We start from the raw sequence: 20,964 nt of genomic DNA on the forward strand, positions 1-20,964 counted from the left end.
ACTGAGCATGTTTCTGAATATCTGCAAACACGTTATGTAAACATATACAGCACCTTTAAGGTTATTAGTTACCATAACTTTATCTAATTAACTAGTAGCTAGTAATAACAATTAATCAACTAATAACAAAGTAAACTAGTTAGCTAATAACAGTTAATGTTATATATAAACATAGTTAACCTGCAGTTATATTATATATATAAGAGTACAATCGTACATCCCCATGAACCACCTCAATACAACTAGGTCATACCCATGGCATTATACAAAAAACTGTCCTTGTAAACACCAGTAAACACACACACACACGCACACACTTTGAGTTCAAACGTTTGTTTTCCTATCATAGTAAGGACACTCTTTTTAACATTAATAAAATAATCATTCATTCATTTTCCTTCAGCTTTGCTTCTTATTGATCAGAGGTCACCACGGCAGAATGAACTGCCAACTATACCAGCATATGTTTAACACTGCGGATGCCCTTTCAGCTGCAACCCAGTACTGGGAAACACCCATACACTCACATTCACACACAAACACACACACTCATACAAAAAAGGCAATTTACTTCATCCAATCGACCTATAGCGCATGTGTTTGGGCTGTGGGGGAAACCGGAGCACCCGGAGGAAACCCACACCAACACGGGGAGAACATGCAAGCTCCACACTGAAATGCCAACTGACCCAGCCTCATCCTCTACTAGGGTTCAGTTGCTGAGAGTTTATTTCAGTATGTTAATGTTCTTACAATTGAAATGGAATATTCTAGCACAGTGTTTCCCAACCCTGTTCCTGGAGGCACACCAACAGTACATATTTTGGGTGTCTCCCTTATCTGACCCATTATCTTCAGGTGTTGGAGTCTCTTCTAATCTTCTGATGAGTTGATTCAGGTGTGTTTGATTAGGAAGAGGTTGTAAATGCGTACTGTTGGTGTGCCTTCAGGAACAGGGTTGGGAAACACTGTTCTAGCAAACTAATGGTAAGAGAGAGTATTAATATGCAGTTGCTATGGAAAAACCCTCAGGCTGACGTCAATAGAAGGACTGACGCTTCAAACGCAGAAGCAAACGGTCAGACTTTCACTGAAGATTACCAAAATAAGCTGTTTATTTTTTCCAAAAGATTAAATTGCACAGATTTATTATTCACCTTAGGAATAACACTGCAAACTAGCAAAGTAAACATTCTCCATTTTGATTCTAAGTGGACTTTACGCTTCTGTCGCTAATAATAAGTTCTTTACAACATTCTTCTAAAGAGTTCAGGTGTGTGTGTGTGTGTGTGTGTGAGAGAGAGCGCTAGAGGAAGTTGATTTCTTTGATAAAGATCAGCAGCGGGTCTGATTCTGCTGCCCTCTGTCCAGTTAATTCTCTTCATTCCTTTCATTTCCTTCTTCACACTGAAACAGCAAACGTCAGAGAGTGTGTCCCTCACTGTTACCAGGCTAAAAAGACCCAGATGATGGAAAAACAAGCTTTGTGTGTGAGCTTTTGACAAAGAATCACAAATCAAAAACGCAACCAAGAAAAACATGTCGAGATTAAATTGGGGGAAAGCTCATTCTAAAATCTATATATATATATGTTTAGCAGTAATACAAATTGGGGAAAACATTCATTCAAAAATCATAACAGTTAATCATAATCATAATAAAAACGGGGGAAAAGTTTCATAATTAAATCTTTTTTAGCAGTAATAAAAACGGGGAAAAGCTCATTCTAAAATGATTATATTTTATTTTGTATCTTAATAATAACTAGGAAAACGTTTCATCCTAAAATCTTTTCTTTTTTGGATAAACAGACAGTCATAACAAATTAAAAAAAGCTCATTCTAAGGTCATATTATATATTGTTTACAGGAAAAAAAACGGCAGAAAAAAAATCTAATTTTTCTACAATTTTCTTTTATTCTTTTATTTTTTGCAGTAATAAAAACAGGGATGGGGGGGGGGGGGGGCTCATTCTAAAGTTATAAAATATATTCTTTACAGTAAAGAATAAAAGATGGGGGGGGGTCTCATTCATAAATCATAATATTTTCTTTATCATTAGAAAAATTGGTTAAAAAAATGTCTCATTCTAAAATCATTATATTTATATATTTATATATATTTTTTGTAATAAAAACTGGTGTGAAAAAGTGCATTCTAAAACCATATAATATTAACTGTATATATATATATATACTGTATATATACTGTATATATATACTGCTATAATTTTTTTTCTAAAATTATTAATAATTAAATTTATATATATAAATAATAATAAAAAATTTGCCAGTATGAAAAACTACAGGTAAAGCTCATAGTACAATCATATACTGTATATCATAAAAAAAAGGAAAAAGTTTCATTTCAAAATAGTTTTTATTTAGTTTTATTAAAGTTTTTGCAATAATAAAAATGGTTGAAAACTCGTTCTAAAACTCCTAATATCGATTCTTTACAGTAATAAAAATGGGAGGAAAAAATCATATTCTAGAATTATAATTTTTTTCGCCAGTATTAAACACTGGGGAAAAAGCTCCTCCTTAAAGCTTTTTTTGTTTTATTTTTGCAGAAATAAAAAATCTCATTCTAAAATCACAATATTTTCTTTTTTTTATCATAATAAAAACTGGGTAAAAGTTTCATTCTAAAATGTTTTGTTTTTATTTATTTGTTTTTGTTTTTGCAATAATAAAAATGGAAGTAAAAGCTTGTTTTAAAATGATAATATATTTCCTGAATAAAAACAGGGAAAAGGGCTCATTCTAAAATCATATACTGTAAATATATTATTATCATAATAAAAATGGGGGAAAAGTTTAATTCTTAAATGTAATTTAAAAGTAAAATTCTAAGTTTAATTCTAAAATCATAATATTTTTGCCGGTAATAAACACTGGGGGATGGTGGGGGGGCTGTTGTTCAATCTAAAATCATACATATAGTTTTGTTTTGTTTTTTTGTGGTAAAACATTTTTGATAATCACCATTTCTTATGAAAATGCTATTGATGTGTACAAATTGAACAGTGTCTGGTGACTCATCTCATGTGGAAAATCATTTCTTGTGCTATAGATACCCGGTAAACACCTCCTCCTCCTCTGTTTCTCCCTCACTTCAACACTCCTTTCTCACTTCACTTTGAATAGGATCCAGTTTCAAACTCATCCTATTTCACCCTCTCCCCTCCATACCTCTCAGTCTCTCCATTTGATTTTCTCCCTGTGTCAGCAACGAGACTTGACGGATCAGATTCAGACTCCAGCGTCGCTAAAGCAAATAAGAAACATGTCTGCATTTATATGGGTGATTACTGCAGAGAGACTGTGAGGATGATCACCCAATCCACGCATCTAACCTGATGTACTGCTCTGCTAAATGATCACACCGCCCTAGCAACCACTCAGAACACCTTAGCAACCACATATGAAACGCTGATAGCTGGTATGTACCAGAAGCAGCTTTTTAAATCCGAATATTAAACCTTTTATTTTAAAGATGACCTATTATGCCATATTTAACATGAGCCCCTGAAGTCTCTTAAGTGTGTGTGTGTGTTTCAGCTCAAAATACCACACTAATGATGTCTTACAACTCTCTGAAACTTTTAGGCTTCTTGATATTTATGTTCGGCGACTGTCCCTTTAAATGCAAATGAGATTGTGCTCTTTTTCAGAAGAGGGCGGAGCTACAGAGGCCTGTGTGTCAGCATAGTGGCAGATTCAAAACAAGGCTGATGTCATATGCTAATGAGGCAGAGACGGTCACTAGTGGGCGGGGCTTTCCCCCATTGATGACACGTATAAAGGGAGAATGTCAATCAGAGTGTTTCTGCAGACTGTTTTAATCAAGTCTGATTATAACTAATTGAATTAATAACTTTTTACCACTAGTAGCTGGTTATATTCACACACTGCTGACACACACCTGTGTTTAAATCCCTTATAAAAGTGATTTTTGCACAATAGGTCCGCTTTAAAACTTCATATGTGTTGTCCTTGTGTAATATGTACGTTAATATTCGTTGTTTTAGCATGACTCAATATGTCCCCATATGTTCCCCATAGTGAATATACACTCTAACCTGACACAGGAGAGAAAATATAGGCAAACAGAGGCGTATTTACAGTATGTTTGGTGCGCAAAAGTGTTCTTGGAGCTTCGTTTGATTCCAGTTGATCCACTGAAGACTTGTGGACTGTTGACAATGTTTTTGGGTTTCATGTTCTGAACATTTCTGGATCATTGCTGTTTATGCAGGATCTAATAACAGACTTTAAATTTTTGAGTGAACTAACCCTTTAAATCAAAGCTTCTCAGAGTCTCAATTCAGAGGTCCAAATCAGTATTTTGATTAACGGTCTAGAAATCTAAATCATTCATTCAGTCGGTGCCAATAGCCTAGTGGTTAAGTGCGCCGACATATAGCAGCATGGTGCTCACGGCGACCCGAGTTCGATTCCTGGCTCGAGGTCCTTTGCCAACCCTTTCCCCCTCTCTGCTCCCAATAATTTCCTGTCTGAACTTCCATTGTCCTGTACATTAAAGGTGAAAACCCCTTAAGAAATAATTGTAAATCATTCTCCTCAGGCTTAGTCCCTTTATTTATCAGGGGTCACCACAGCGGAATGAACCGCCAACTAATCCAGCATATGTTTTACGCAGCGGATGCCCTTCCAGCCGCAATCCAGTACTGGGAAACACCCATTCACACTCATTCACACACACTACGTTCAATTTAGTTAATCAATTCCACTATAGCGCACAGTATAGTTACAGGATACTCACATGCTTCCAGTGGCCGAGCTGCTGTCGGTGGGCAGAGAGCCATTGGACCGCTCCATCTGTGCCAGCCTGAACACACAAAAATCAACACCAATGGGGGATCAGAATGACAGTATTACAATGTTATTAAAAGGATACAAAATATGGATTTATGTTTCTCCAAAGCTCCACCGTGACTAAACACCCCCATTCATGTGAGAGAAATGAGAATATAAGCTCACACTTCATTTTAAAATTCCTGTGAAGTGCTTTGAAATGGGCATTTTTTTAATCGATGTTTGACATAATCTCAACTGAAACAGGGAGAGGGCGGTGCATAGTGTAGCTCCTCCCCTTTTTAAAAACAGCCAGTAGTGTTTTGTTTCATCATAGCTCTGACAGTGAGATTTAATTTTAATGTTATGAGACCTTTAAGATACAATTCTCACTATTAACATGACTTATTATGCCTCAATAACCCCTAATTTGCTGCTTTTTAATAGTTATTAAGTGAGTAGTTGGGTTTAGGTATTGGTAGGATTAGTAATATAGAATAAATTCCTTTATACATTATAAGTACTAATAAACAGCCATTATCTTAATCATAGGCAGGTAATAAGCCACTAGTTAATAGAGAGGTGTTACTTAACATAGAGTGTTATTGGACCTAACCGTAGCCCTAACCTTAACCCTAATGAAAAAGTGGTCAAACTGTTTTGGATGCAACCAATTTATACTCAATACTGAATACAGTTATAGATAATGCGAATGTAAGAGCTTTACTCGCACAAACACACCTGAGAACTGTTACTTAAAATAAAGTGCTATTCGACCTAACCGTAGCCCTAACCTTAACCCTAATGAAAAAGTGGTCAAACTGTTTTGGATGCAACCAATTTATACTCAATACTGAATACAATTATAGATAATGTGAATGTAAGAGCTTTACTCACACAAACACACCTAAGAATTGTTACTTACAGTAACATAAAGTGCTATTGGACCTAACCGTAGCCCTAACCTTAACCCTAATGAAAAAGTGGTCAAACTGTTTTGGATGCAACCAATTTATACTCAATACTGAATACAGTTATAGATAATGTGAATGTAAGAGCTTTACTCACACAAACACACCTAAGAATTGTTACTTACAGTAACATAAAGTGCTATTGGACCTAACCGTAGCCCTAACCTTAACCCTAATGAAAAAGTAGTCAAACTGTTTTGGATGCCATCAATTTATCCTCAATACCGAATACAATTAAAGATAATGTGAATGTAAGAGCTTTACTCACACAAACACACCTGAGAATTGTTACTTACAGTAACAGTGCTATTGGACCTAACCAAAGCCCTAACCTTAACCCTAATGAAAAAGTGGTCAAACTGTATTGGAGGCCATCAATTAAGCCTCAATACTGAATAAAATCATAGATAAAGTGATTGTAAGAACTTTACTCACAGAAACACACCTGAGATTACAGTTACATAAAGTATTATTGGCCATAACCGTAGCCCTAACCTTAACCCAAATGAAAAAGCAGTCAAACTGTTTTGGATGCAACCAATTTATGCTCAATACTGAATACAGTTATAGATAATGCGAATGTAAGAGCTTTACTCACACAAACACACTTGAGAATTGCTACTTAATATAAAGTGCTATTGGACCTAACCAAAGCCCTAACCTTAACCCTAATGAAAAAGTAGACAAACTGTATTGGATGCAACCAATTTATCCTCAATACTGAATACAGTTATAGATAATGCGAATGTAAGAGCTTTACGCACACAAACACACCTGAGAATTGTTACTTACAGTAACATAAAGTGTTATTGGACCTAACCGTAGCCCTAACCTTAACCCTAATGAAAAAGTAGTCAAACTGTTTTGGATGCCATCAATTTAGCCTCAATACCGAATACAATTAAAGATAATGTGAATGTAAGAGCTTTACTCACACAAAGACAGCTGAGAATCGCTACTTAATATAAAGTGCTATTGGACCCAACCAAAGCCCTAACCTTAACCCTAATGAAAAAGTGGTCAAACTGTACCACCAATTAATCCTCGATACTAAATAAAATCAAAGATAAAGTGAATGTAAGAGGTTTACTCACACACACACACGCACGCACGCGCACACACACACATAACACTTTACTTAACATAAAGTGTAGTTAAACCTAACCCTAGTCCTAACCTTAAGCCAAATGAAACACCTAGGACTGAAGACTCATCCCGATAGAATGCCGTCTCACAGAGTTCCTATAATAGGATAGAGGTTTGTGTCGTAGTCTATATTCACAATCCCATAATAACTGCCAGCGTGTGTGTGTGTGTGTGTGTGTGTGTGATAGTGTGTGTGTGATAGTGACATTGAGAGAATCTCGCTGACGGTGAAAATCCATTTTCGAGTCTTTATGGGTAGAAGGTCAGAGCTGGAGGCAGCCGCTGCATTTGTGTATGGGTAGTTGTTTCTCTCTCTCTCTCTCTCTCTCTCTCTCTCTCTCTCTCTCTCTCTTTGAGCAGGTGTAAATCGAATTGATACGCGCCTAATATACTCGATACGGCAGCAGATTAAATTGGTTTTGGCAGAGAGCCAGAGGTCTGATGGGGCATGTGTGCATTTATACCTCTCGTCTGTCATCGCTTTCATATTTATTTTTTTTCAGTGTTGCGTTCTGCATTTCTGAAGCTCTTGAGGGAAGTTTGTGTCATTGCTGATAAGCTATAAATATGAATTCAGAAATGATCATCAGTGTTACTCGTACTTCAGTCATACTCAAATACAAATTAGTTAGTTCTAGTGCTGTCAAATGATTAATCGTGATGAAACACGCATCCAAGAAAAAAGTTTGAATTTTCATAATATATCCATGTGTACTGTTTATTTATGTATATATCTATTAATACCATAGACTGTAAAATATATGGACGTAGTACCCGTGACGTCACCCATAGGTTTCTAAAGAGCGCAAAAGAAGCTACAAGTAGGCGCGGCCAACCGTCGCCATTTTGTTCGCGCGTCATCGCACCCACGGCGGGATACCAAACAAGGGCAAAGAGGCGGAGAGTGGGCGGAGCTACAGACACCTGCTGGCACTTTGCTTAGACCTGGCAGACAGACTTTACTTTGGGAGAAACGCTTAATACTTTATTACCTGCGACTCGTTTGTGTTCTGACCACATGTGCTTGACTGTACACTACATCAATAAAGTGTTTAGACTTTTAAAAACACTGCTGTAATACATTGAGCCACTAAACATAGCTCTTATGGTGTTTTTCAACAAAAGGAAAACGCGAATTACTTTCAAACACTTCAGATATAGTGTGTGTTAGTAAATCCAAGACTACTGATGAACTCCAGCATAATACTGTATGATAACGCTTCAGATGACTGATCTAGAGCCTACAGCTAATCAATCTGACACATTCTGGAGTGCTTTACGGGTCTAAAGAAAAATATTAATGATAAATGATCTTAAATAAAACAAATACATTTATAGAGATGGTATGTAAGTGTATAACTTTACTCACATGGGAAACGGAGGCCACATGAATGGATTGTGAGCACAATTAAGTGGACACAGCATCCCATATCATCTGATAATTGTAAGAAATAAGTCCAAAAGGCAGCTGACTGTGTAAAGCCACATAAAACAACAAAAATACGATGAATATGCCGAGATCAGTGGCTAATCTGCCCGATTCAGCTGAGGTGAAGTGACGGCGACCAGCGAGACCTAGCTGTCACTCAAGTGGCCACGCCCTTAATTATGCAAACTTAATATAACCTAATATAAAGAAAATGGATGAGTTATAAAAAATTCACCCCCCTCACAGTTGTCATGAAGGGTAATAATAGCTATATGAACCAAAATCGTTCTTTGTACCAGGCTGTAAACACCTTTTTTTCTGCTGTAAAGTTGGCCATTCTAACAGTGGGCTCAACTGCAGTTTGCTCTATTATGGAGCCAGGACTAGCGGAATTTTGATGAATTGCAGTTTCAGTTACTTCCGTATTGGCCTCCCGAGGGAGAGCGGGAGGTTGCCGCTTGATTAATACACACACATACTGTAAACAAAATTAAAATATATACAAAAGAAATATATTTATATTTAGATACAATTTGTACATACACAAAAATATACACCGTACGGACAAATATATTTTGCAAATATAAACTTTTATTTTGGCAGTGATTAATAGTTTTTTAAACCGATAACTCAAGTTTATTAAAAGGTATAATTATTGGTATTAATAAATCAGTAACTATGACTTTTAGCTCGATAAACTCCTATTTCATAGCTTGTTATTAAGGTAGTGGTTGGGTTTAGGTGTAGGGTGGGATTAGGGATGTAGAATAAAATCATGCACAATATGTGCTTTATCAGTACTAATGAACAGCCAAAGACTGGCATTAAGTCACTAATTATACACTCACTGGCCACTGTTGTGTGTTCAGAAATGCTCTTCTGCAGACCTCAGTTGTAACCAGTGCTTATTTGAGTTACTGTTGCCAGTCTGGCCATTCTCCTCTGACATCAACAAGGCATTTGCGCTCACAGAACTGCTGCTCACTGGATATTTCCTCTTTGTCGGATCATTCTCTGTAAACCCTAGAGATGGTTGTGCGTAAAAATCCCAGTAGATCTGCAGTTTCTGAAATACTCAGAGCAGCCCGTCTGGCACCAACAACCATGCCACATTCAAAGTCACTTAAATCCCCTTTCTTCCCCATTCTGATGCTCACTTTGATCGTCTTGACCATGTCTACATGACTAAATGCATTGAGTTGCTGCCTAGAAATTTGCATTAACCAGCAGTTGAACAGCTGTACCTAATCAAGTATATGTATATGGAAAATCTTAGCAAGTTTATGTTGAATTATTATTTCAAAAACAAGGAGATTCAGCAAATCTTCAGTATTTGTGCTCAAGATGCAGGGCTGTGTAATTGGTAAAACTAACTTAGATCACTATTATTTATTATTGGTGCAGTCAATTTTGAGTCTATTGTTGTTTATTACATTCAGCACTCCTTCCAGAAGCATTTTACCATTTATTAAGCATTTAAAAGACAAGAAAGGCTTTAATAAAGTGTTATGAATCATCATCAACTAAATTCTGACTACTTAGTATAGATGCTAAATTAAAAGTGCAACCCATTTGTCAACAAATACAGACACACTTGAAATATCGCTCAACTGATCAATAATGCATTAAATGATTAATAGCACTAGTCTGTAAATACATAACAGTCTGTAAATATTGTCAAAGTGTAGTGTGTGTGTGCTGTAATACTGAAAGTGTGATTTACCTGTTGGCGTATTCCCCTATCCGAGAGTGTGTGTCATCATGAGGGAGCTGCGGTGATGGACAGAGCCTACAAACACAACACAACCGTGAGTAAAAGCACCAAAAACCCCCAACAGATTCCACACATGAGTCTGGTGATCTACAGTGAAGGCTGTGAGTTATTGAGACGGACCAGCTGAGGAAAAAGGTTAGAAATGAAATAAAACATGAACAGAAGTGGGGTCGGGGGGTGGGCGTGCCGTTGGGAGCATGCATTGATGAGAGCAGCATGCGGTGCAAAAGAAGAAGACGAGACCACTGATGGCTGACTGTAGTACTCACTCATAGTGCTCCGGACACATGCTGATGAGAGTGACCGGACTGCAGGAGGAGAAACAAAAACAACAACCAGGGAGAGAGAGGGGGGGGAGGGATAGAGTATTTTAGGGTCAGAGGTCAAACAATGTAGAGGTCAGAACCACACAAAAGATATATGTACAATACTCCTCCAGTGCAGTAGGGGGCAGCACTAATGTCAGAGAAATTATTGATTTGCATTTACAAAATACTGACCATTAGCTGTGTCCAAAATCGCTTACTACATTTGGATTTTAATTTACTACACGACCTTTATCAGATGCGCACTTCATAATCTTGCCCGGAAATAGTAGCTTAACCAGGTACGTCTTGCATGCTGTTTTTCGAAAATACGATGAATTCAGACATTTCTGTTTTTAGTGTACGCATAGAAGTATGCAATTTCAGACGCAGCCAATGATAACCAGAACTTGAAAATAACAGGTGGGTGGAGGAATAGAGTATTTTAAGGACAGAGGTCAAACAACAGAGATATGCGCTACTCCGCCTGTACTGTAGGGGGCAGCACATACATCTGTAAAACTATACATTTACATATTGGGGGGGGGGGGGGTATTTAGGGACAGAGGTCAAACAGCAATACACACAATGTGCACCACAATTTTGTTAGAAATGACATTACAGCAGTCTGTTCATTGATATGCATACAGTCAGGTCCTAGATATTGGGACATCGACACATTTATAACATTTTGGCTCTATAGACCAACACAATGGATTTGAAATGAAACAAGATGTGCTTTAACTGCACACTGTCAGCTTTAATTTGAGGGTATTTACATCCAAATCAGGTGAACGGTGTAGGAATTACAACAGTTTGCATATGTGCCTCTCACTTGTTAAGGGACCAAAAGAAATGGGACGGAATACTAATAATAAATTAATGAATCAAACTTTTAATACTTGGTTGCAAATTCTTTGCAGTCAATTACAGCCTGAAGTAGAGATCTGCGCGGGACTAAATTTTGAATCCCGCTCCCGCCCGCTCTCGCCAGGTTTGAGCCCGAACCCGACCGCTCCCGCTTATATTCAGCATTTGTTGTCCCGCTGCTCGCCCCGCCCCGTTTTCTTCCCACCGCGCCCGTTCCCTATCACAAGCTGTCTGTATAAACACACACACACATAAGCACCAAGCAAGTGACACACACTCTCTCTCATTCACATAAATACACACACACACAGACAGCACAAAGCTCTCTTTCTCATTCGCACACACACACACATAGCAACAAACAAGCTAAACACAGCATCACGCTGTCTCATTCACACACATACATACGCGTGCTTGCTCACTCGGGATTTCGGGAGTGATATTGTTAGACCGCCCACTCCCATCCAAAATTACACCAGTTACCGACCACTTCCTGCGATTTATTCGGAAATGTATTCCCACGCCGCAAGAAATCTGGTCGGTTCGGTGGCTCCCGCGGGAATGCAGACCTCGAGCCTGAAAGTCTGGAACACATAAACATCACCAGATGCTAGGTTTCATCCCTGGTGATGCTCTCCCAGGCCTCTATGACGACTATTTACAGTTCCTGCTTGTTCTTGGAGCATTTTCCCTTCAGTTTTGTCTTCAGCAAGTGAAATACATGCTCAATCGGATTCAGATCAGGTGATTGACTTGGCCATAGCATAACATTCCCACTTCTTTCCCTTCAAAAACTCTTTGGTTCTTTTGCAGTATGCTTTGTGTCATTCTCCATCTGCACTGTGAAGCACCGTCCAACGAGTTCTGAAGCATTTGGTTTAATATGAGCAGATAATATAGCCCGAAACACTTCAGGATTCATCCTGCTGCTTTTGTCAGCATCACATCATCAATAAATACAAGAGAACCAGTTCCATTGGCAGCCATACATGCCCAAGCCATGACACTACCACCAACATGCTTCACTGCTTACGATCATGAGCAGTTCCTTTCCTTCTCCATATCCTTCTCTTCCCATCACTCTGGTACAGGTTGATTTCCATCTCATCTGTTCATTTAATGTTGTTCCAGATCTGTGAAGGCTATTTTAGATCTCTAATCTGGCCTTTATTTTAAGTGTATAGAGCCAAAAAAGTTAGAATTGTGCCGATGTCCCAATATTTATGGACCTGACTGTATATATATATATATATTGGATTTCCCAGAATATTCCCCAAATATTGTATGAAACAGCAACACTGACACTACAAAAAAAAAGCAAGATGCATTTAGATCAAATGTGGGAGAGTAAATGATGAATTTTAATTTTGGGTGATTTTTATCCTCATTTAAACAATTTAATAAATCAGCTTATAAGCGTGTCAATTGCATTTCCATTGCATGAATACAAACACACGCACACACACACATACACACAGCAGTATTTGACTTCAGAGGCGGATCAGATTTCAAACCAATCTTTAATCTTTCCTATATTTCGTTCCAATCGAGTGTCTTTTCAAGTCAAAACTTGCTGTTTAATCGCACATAGCGAAGGCACAAAAGATCAAACGCCGCGCTCTGACTGGCGAGGGGACGAGTCTAATCTACTGCAGAACCCCAGTGAACTTCAGCATCTCTTAAAATGATGAAAAGTGTCATCTTTCTCCTTTAAAAGAGGCCGTCCAGCAGATGAGACGATAATTACGGGACGAGAGAAACTCAAGGTTAGATCGGGGGTCACCCTTCAAACTATTCTGAGGTGTTTTCACAGGGTCAAGGGATGATGTGGAGACAAGAGGTCTAGGATGAGACCCTCATGCACAATGACAAACTCTTTTTGTTTAGTCTTCTGTGTCTGTATGTGCGTGTTTTTATGTGTGTAAATAAGCACACGCAGGAAAAGAGTTCAATTATTGGGTGTGAAAATTGGAAGTCAACATGAAATGTCACATGTAATGTTAGATACGATAATGATCATTTACTGGCTGATGAATTATTCAGCTTTAACACAGCATACCTGTCAACCCTCTCCCGTTTTCCTGGGATTTTCCTGTATTTTATCCCGCTATCATCCCGTAAAGGTATTTTCCCGTATTTTTCAGTCTTTCTCTGAAGGGTGCCGAATGAACATTAAAGAGCTGAGCCTCCCTATACGCAACCCATACCTCCGAACCACCAGGGGCCGCCTCTCGCTCTTAAAGATGAGTCTGTTTCGTGCTTCCGCTTTGTTTAGGTGTGAAAATTCTCTCTCCTTTTCACTACAGGTGCCGTCTCCCCTTCATATGCAATCCTCAAACTCATGACTGTCAGCTGACGCGCTCCATAGTGATAAACAGACGCTGTTTCCCAAACGCATTCTGTACAATTTGAAGTGAAGTGAAAGCTCGGGTTTAGGTGCGTGTTTAACCAGACATATCCACATCATTAATAGTAATAACATCTAAAGATGTCGATCTTGGTGGGTTTTTATTTTTCAAACACAACTAAGTTTGTCCCAAAGTTAGGAACGCAATCGAAGGCTTTTATTATAATGTTAGATGTGTGCCAGTTTAAAGTGACATCTCTGTTATTTAATGTAATCAAACATATTACTGACAATGTAACTGTTTATTTACAATGAAAACACCTCCAAATGAGCATATTTAGTATATTGGGGATTGTTAGGAGGGGTAGGGGGTCGGGGCAATCACTTATTATGGTGGGCGTATCCCTTATTTTCACATCCCAATGTTGACAGGTATCATAATAGGATCTTCCTATTATCAAAGCAATGAAAATCTTACAGGGTGCCACAGTGGCTCAGTGGTTAGCACTGTTGCCTCACAGAAAGAAGGTCGCTGATTCGAAATCCCAGCTGGGTCAGTCATTTCTGTGTGGAGTTTGCATGTTTCTTCCCGTGTTGGCGTGGGTTTCCTCCGGGTGCTCCAGGTACCCCCCAACAGTCCAAACACATGTGCTATAGGGGGAATTGGGTAAACAAAATTGCCTGTAGTGTATGAATGTGTGTGAATTGAGGGTGTATGGGTGTTTCCAGTACTGGGTTGTGGCTGGAAGGGCATCCGCTGCGTAAAACATATGCTGGAATAGTTGGTGGTTCATTCCGAGGCGTATACATTGTGTATATTTACATAGAAAATGTTAATGGAATGACACATTACTCTGAAAATGTTTGCATTATGTTAATAACATGTTGCAGATAAACCTGCCGGGTCTGTCCAAACTATTGGTCATAAGACAAAATTCTGCTGTTATCTATGCTGGACTTCACTGTGTGCAGAGCGCTGGACTCAAAGTAATGGGGGATTCTGTAAATTAGTGCTGACAGAGTCAACAAACACAAGAGTACGCTAATAAAAGTCGGTCAATATCCCGCGGTGTTTCAGAAAATGAGGGAAAAAACACGGTCATCACTCTTCGTTTAATCTGACACGTGGCTATGGAGTTTAGTGCACACCGCAGCACGTCTGAAAATCAAACGTTACATAAAACGGTCTGATATCACACAGGGGCTCAATGTCATGCTAACGTGGAGCGACAGCGAGCCTGTGCGGTGCAGGCAGTCATTTGGGCTCCACTCGGGGGGATTTATAATCATGCAGAAATGGGTCATCTGCTGCTCCTCGTCATTTAGCGGAGCCTCTTTCTGACATAAATTCATGAAACGCTCCCACTGGAAAAGCTGAAGTGCCTTAATCAACGGCAGTGTGGAGATAAGGAAGAGGGCAGAACTCTCCAGTTTCATGAATTGGCCACATTGGGCTCTGCTCCAAAAACACTGATCTGCCAGGAGAGACATTTAGGGTGCTTTCACACCTAGACACTTGTTTGGGGGACCTGGGGCCCGGTTTGCAAAGTCTTAAGCTAAGAAAATCTCTTACTTTGAGAGGTTAAGGGTACACTGTAAAAAATAAACCTGTAAAATTTACAGTAAAAACTGCAGCTGTGGTTGCCAGTAATTTACCGTTAAAATGTACAGTACAAAGCAAAAAATAAATTTCTAATGTTTATGGTAAACTACCGTATTTCATTCATTTATAGAGGTAATATGTCTGTATTTTGAATACAACATCACATCTTTGTTTACAGATAGACGCATCAGACACAGCCATATGCAGGTGGTGATGAGTAGTATATAATGACCCAATGCTCATCACAAAACAACTTCTCAAGCAGAGAAACTACTACTAAACTACCAGTAGCTGTAACACGCATGTAATTAAAAGTCATGAAATAAACAGTGTTTAATCAACATTAGATGTAAAATAAATCTCTAATGTACATCACTGATGGGGGGAAACAGCTAAAAAGATCCACAGTGATGTCAATGAAAAGCATAAAAAGTGATGTGCCGTGCAGGGCATTCTGGGAAAGTCAATTTACGGTTATTCGCCGTATTTATTAAGGAAACATACCGTTAACCAGGTTACAGTTTTTACTGTAGTACATTTACAGTTTTTTACCATTGAAATCAAGGCCATTTTTACAGTGTACCCTTTGTTAAACTTGGGTTGCAAGAACAAGAACCTAAGGGTCAATCTAAGTCCTTTATGGAAGTCATTTCACTCGGCGGGCCATCTTTGAAACGCCTCTCAGGCATTCTGAATGGGGAATCATCAAATCTACAAAACTGCTTGCCAAGCTTACAATTAAATCTCATATTAGGAATCACCAATTAACATTTCACACAATTTCAAAACGTAATGAATCACAAAACTCTGCAGAAAACACACCGCCTGGGACTGAGTCCCTGAGTGTACAGCGATCTCTGATTGGCTCCTGTACTAGAAGGCGGGGCTTCATTCGCCATATTGACCGTTACAACATTTTTCCCCAATCAAAAACTATATATATATATATATATATATATATATATATAAACAGTATGATAGCGACAGCATGTCTGCGCAGGATTGCATGCATATAAAATTGCAATTTCCACTGCAGCCAGCCCAGTTTTATACCTCCATCCTATATAATGTGGAGATTATTAATATTCATTCTGTTTCCACTGCAGCATGAGCACATATTCTATACTGGACATTATTGAAGGTTCAGTGAGCAGACTTTAGTCTAAGCAGAGTCAGACCTTACTGTCCTAATCAAATCATTCATAATCAAGGCATGATCATACTTAATTTTGGTAAATTAAGCGTCATCTAGAGGCCTTTGCCTTTCATATAAGCCACTTCTTGATACCAATCATCAACTAGAAGTTATTATTTGTTGTTCCTAAAACTTGGATAGGCGACCAGGACTTTTGTCAGGTAGTGTATGACGCTTTAAAAACTGCAGTCCACTAATTTTTTGGGGTCAAAAATGACCTGAAATTTATTTTGAGCCAATACTAGAACAAACCGGGGTTTAAAACTATGTCCTATCCTTAAGATGAAAGAGCTTGTAATATATATATATATTATATATATATAGTTATTTGAGAGTGCTACACCTCAGAGAGACACATACAAAAACAGGAAATGTCATCGAGGTGTGATTATAAAAAAATTGAATTATACATTTTACCATTATAAGCTGGTTATACTCAAAAACTATTCAAGGGTGCTTAAACCCTTTATAAAAAGTGATTTTTGCTCCCCTGTAAAACACAAATGCATTAAAACATGCCTCAGCGTCCCTGTTTTTGTACGCATAATACGCTAACCTTGGCATATCTATTCATATTCATATCTTTTAAGCACCAGACAGTGACATGTATGGGGGGAGCTGAGATATATATCAGGTGTTTTTGTCCGCATTTTGACCTGGAATAGAACGTATTTCACATACGGTCGATATCACAAGCCATTCATACAGCTGGCAGAAATGAGAAATATATAGATAATATATATATATATATATATATATATATAGATATACAGTTGAAGTCTGAATTATTACTCACTCCCCAATTTCATATTTACAGACAGAAGATGTATGGTCACACATTTCTAAACATAATAGTTTTAATAACTCATTTCTAGATGACTAGATATTCTTCAAGACACTAGTATTCAGCTTAAAGTGACATTTAAAGGCTTCACTAGGGTAATTAGGGTAAAGTTGGGGTAATTAGGCCAAGTCATTGTATAACAGGGGTTTAATTCTGGAGACAATCCAACACTAATATTGCTGAAGGAGCTAATAATATTGACCTTAAAATGGCTTTAAAACAATTAAAAACTGCTTTTATTCTAGCTGAAATAAACAAATAAGACTTTCTCCAGAAGAACAAATATTAGAGGGAAATACTGTGAGAAATTCCTGAATCTGTTCAACATCATTTGGGAAATATTTGATTTAGAAATTCACAGGAATAATTCTGACTTCAGCTGTATGTATAAGTTCTGCTGTGAATAGAAGTGGGGGGCCACTCTTCACACTTCTCAATACCTGACAATGTGAATATCTCATTACGTGGAGCGCTCTGGGCTGGAGAAAGATATGACGCAGGCGGCAGGAGGAGAAAAGAGAGCCTAGGAGACAGCTGAAACAAACAGATATTATACTGTACACACAAGAAGCTAGTTGCTAGAAGTCGAGACGCTTACGTTTCCATGTGGTCTCCTTCGAGACCGTCTGGACGGGAAGGTACCCCAGGCGAGGGTGCTTGGCGAAATACTTTTTCGAGCGGAACTGTTTTTTAAGACTTTGTGAAATCCGCATGTCTTCTTCCTGAGGTGTTCTGAAAAACAGAGAAGAGCAGAGTGATGGATGAGGATTTACTTTAGGAACTACTGTTCAAAGCACAGCTACAGTAAAGGCTGAGAGATGCCAGTAGTTTACTTGTGTAGGGGTTATTTTAGGGCGTTATGTTCACTCTGGAGCTTCTCATTAAAAGAGCTGTTAAAAAGTTAATTACAGTAAGAATTAATAATCTAAACGCTCTTGTCTAGTGCGGTCACAAAGTAAAAGCCAACAAAATCTGCCTGTTACTTTTATACAGCACCCTCTACTTCCTACTATGGTTGGAGGCTGTATTTGCCTTTTTTACTTTGATTTATTTATTGATGATTAATATTTTATAGGAATTCCTTGTAAATTTAAAGTGCATGCCAAAGGTACCTACCTATATATATATATATATATTATTATATAATATTATTTGTATTATATTATATTATTTTATTTATTATTATTATATATTATTATATTATAATATTTTATATTATATTATATTATATTATATTATACTATTATTATATTATTATTTATATATATATACTATACTATTATTATTATATTTTATATTATATTTATATATATTATTATATATTATTATATTATATTATATTATATTATATTATCTATTATTATATATATTATATTATTATATATTATATTATATTAATTATTATTATATTATATTATATTATATTATTATTATTATATTATTATATTATATTATATTATATTATATTATATTATATTATGTTATATTATATTATATTATATTATATACGATATTATATTATATTATTACAGTATATTATATTATATTATATTATATTATTATATTAATTATTATAATTATTATATATTATATTAACTATATTATTTATATTATATTATATTATATTATATTATACTATTATTATATTATTATATTATATTTATTTATATTATTATTATATTATATTATATTATATTATATTATATTATATTTATTATATTAATTATATTATATCATATTATATTATATTATGTTATATTATATTATATTATTTATATTATTATATTATATTATTATATATATATTATATTATATATTATATTTATTATATTATATTATGTTATATTATATTATATTATTATACTATTATTATATATTATTATATTATATTATATATTTATTATATTATATTATTATTATATTATATTATTATTATATTATTATTATATTATATTATATTATATTATATTTTATTATATATATTATATTTTTATTATATTATATTATATTTTATTATTATATTATATTACAGTATATTATATAATATATTATTATATTATTTATTATTATATTATACTATATTATATTATATTATTATATTACAGTATATATATTATATTATATATTATTATATTATTATTATATTATTATTATATTATATTATATTATTTATATTTTATATATTATATTATATTATTTTACATTATATTATATTATATTATGTTATATTATATTATATTATATTATATTATTATATATTATTCTATTCTATTCTATTCTATTCTTTTATATTATATTATATTATATTGTATTATATTGTATATATTATATATTATATTATTTTTATATATATTATAATATTATATATATTATATTATATTATATTATATTTAATTATATTATTATTATATTATATTATTATTTATATTATATTATATTATATTATATTATATTATATTATATTATATTATTTATATTACATTACATTACATCATTGTATTATATTAAAAATTAAAGACCCTGGAATTTTAAATACAAATGTTGGCAGGTATAGCATAGAACAGTGCATAAGCATGCAATGGGACACAGCGGCAGACTTGAATTTACTTCGAAACCATCCCAAACACCCTAGCAAGCACACAGCAAAGCCCTGGAAAACATCCAGAAGATGCAGCTCATATAAGCTCTAATTAGGTGACACACACTTGCATCATTGCTTCTGCTAACAAATGGGAATTGAGGCTGGAGGTTCTCTCCATATCGCTGACCTGAAAACACAACTTCACACTCCTTTATATTTAGATCGGCATAAAATTAACCGCAGAGGTGACGGCAGAACTACACAAGTACACACACTCCTGGAAATAACAGGCTTCCAGGAGAGAGTTTTCAAAGTGATGGACTTACAACATTCCTGGTTAGACATACTTTCAGTGAAGACCAGTGTGTTTGGACTGTGGGGGAAACCGGAGCACCCAGAGGAGACCCTCGCCAACACGGGGAGAACATGCAAACTCCACAGAAATGACAACTGGCCCAGCCTGGACTTGAACCAGTGACCTTCTTGCTTTGAGGCGACAGTGCTAACCACTGAGCCACCATGCCGCTGGCCTAAAATTTAGTTTCTTAACCCCTGAACATATCTCGATCTCGAAAGCGCAAACTTTAAATGGACACATTCAGCAGCATCAATTGTGTTAATGAAACAAATTATTTTACACATTAAACATACACGCACACATATTTCTCAAAGGAAGATGAATGGAAAAACCCGCTAATGTGAATAATAGACTCATGCCGCTTCATTGATGTTCAGGAGGAGTTTTTCTTTGTAAACGCTATCGGCTGGTAAAAGTTCCTGCTGAAAGCGCGAGTTGAACAGCGCATTACTCATTTACTCTGACAGCGGGATAAAGAAACTCCGTGTAAGCGCACAACTAATAAAAGCCATATCGCCACAACAAAACAATATCACCACAATGAAAAAGCAATAACGGTGTAACAGCCCGACCGAGGGCCACAAAAAGCATATTCTGTTCAATATTGATCTGCTCCTCTCTGAATGCTGATGACAATATTGCTGTAGAATCGCACGTACATTCGTTTTATTGTTTTCTGTGTGTGTAGTGGCTTCTGCGGTTTACAAGGACACATTTGATA

The 20,964-nt window shown here is 36.1% G+C and overlaps 1 protein-coding gene across 1 annotated transcript in view; it reads right to left on the minus strand.

Moving 5' to 3' along the window:
• Nucleotides 1-20,964, minus strand: part of utrn (utrophin) — a 346,120-nt gene that overhangs the window by 32,635 nt on the left and 292,521 nt on the right. Inside the window, 5 exon segments of the mRNA XM_056448819.1 lie at nucleotides 4,789-4,854; nucleotides 10,090-10,155; nucleotides 10,410-10,448; nucleotides 17,903-17,927; nucleotides 17,930-18,022. Coding sequence (XP_056304794.1) covers nucleotides 4,789-4,854; nucleotides 10,090-10,155; nucleotides 10,410-10,448; nucleotides 17,903-17,927; nucleotides 17,930-18,022 — 289 coding nt within the window.

Source organism: Danio aesculapii, chromosome 23 (genome assembly GCF_903798145.1).
Source record: "Danio aesculapii chromosome 23, fDanAes4.1, whole genome shotgun sequence".
NCBI classification, from domain to species: Eukaryota; Metazoa; Chordata; class Actinopteri; order Cypriniformes; family Danionidae; genus Danio; species Danio aesculapii.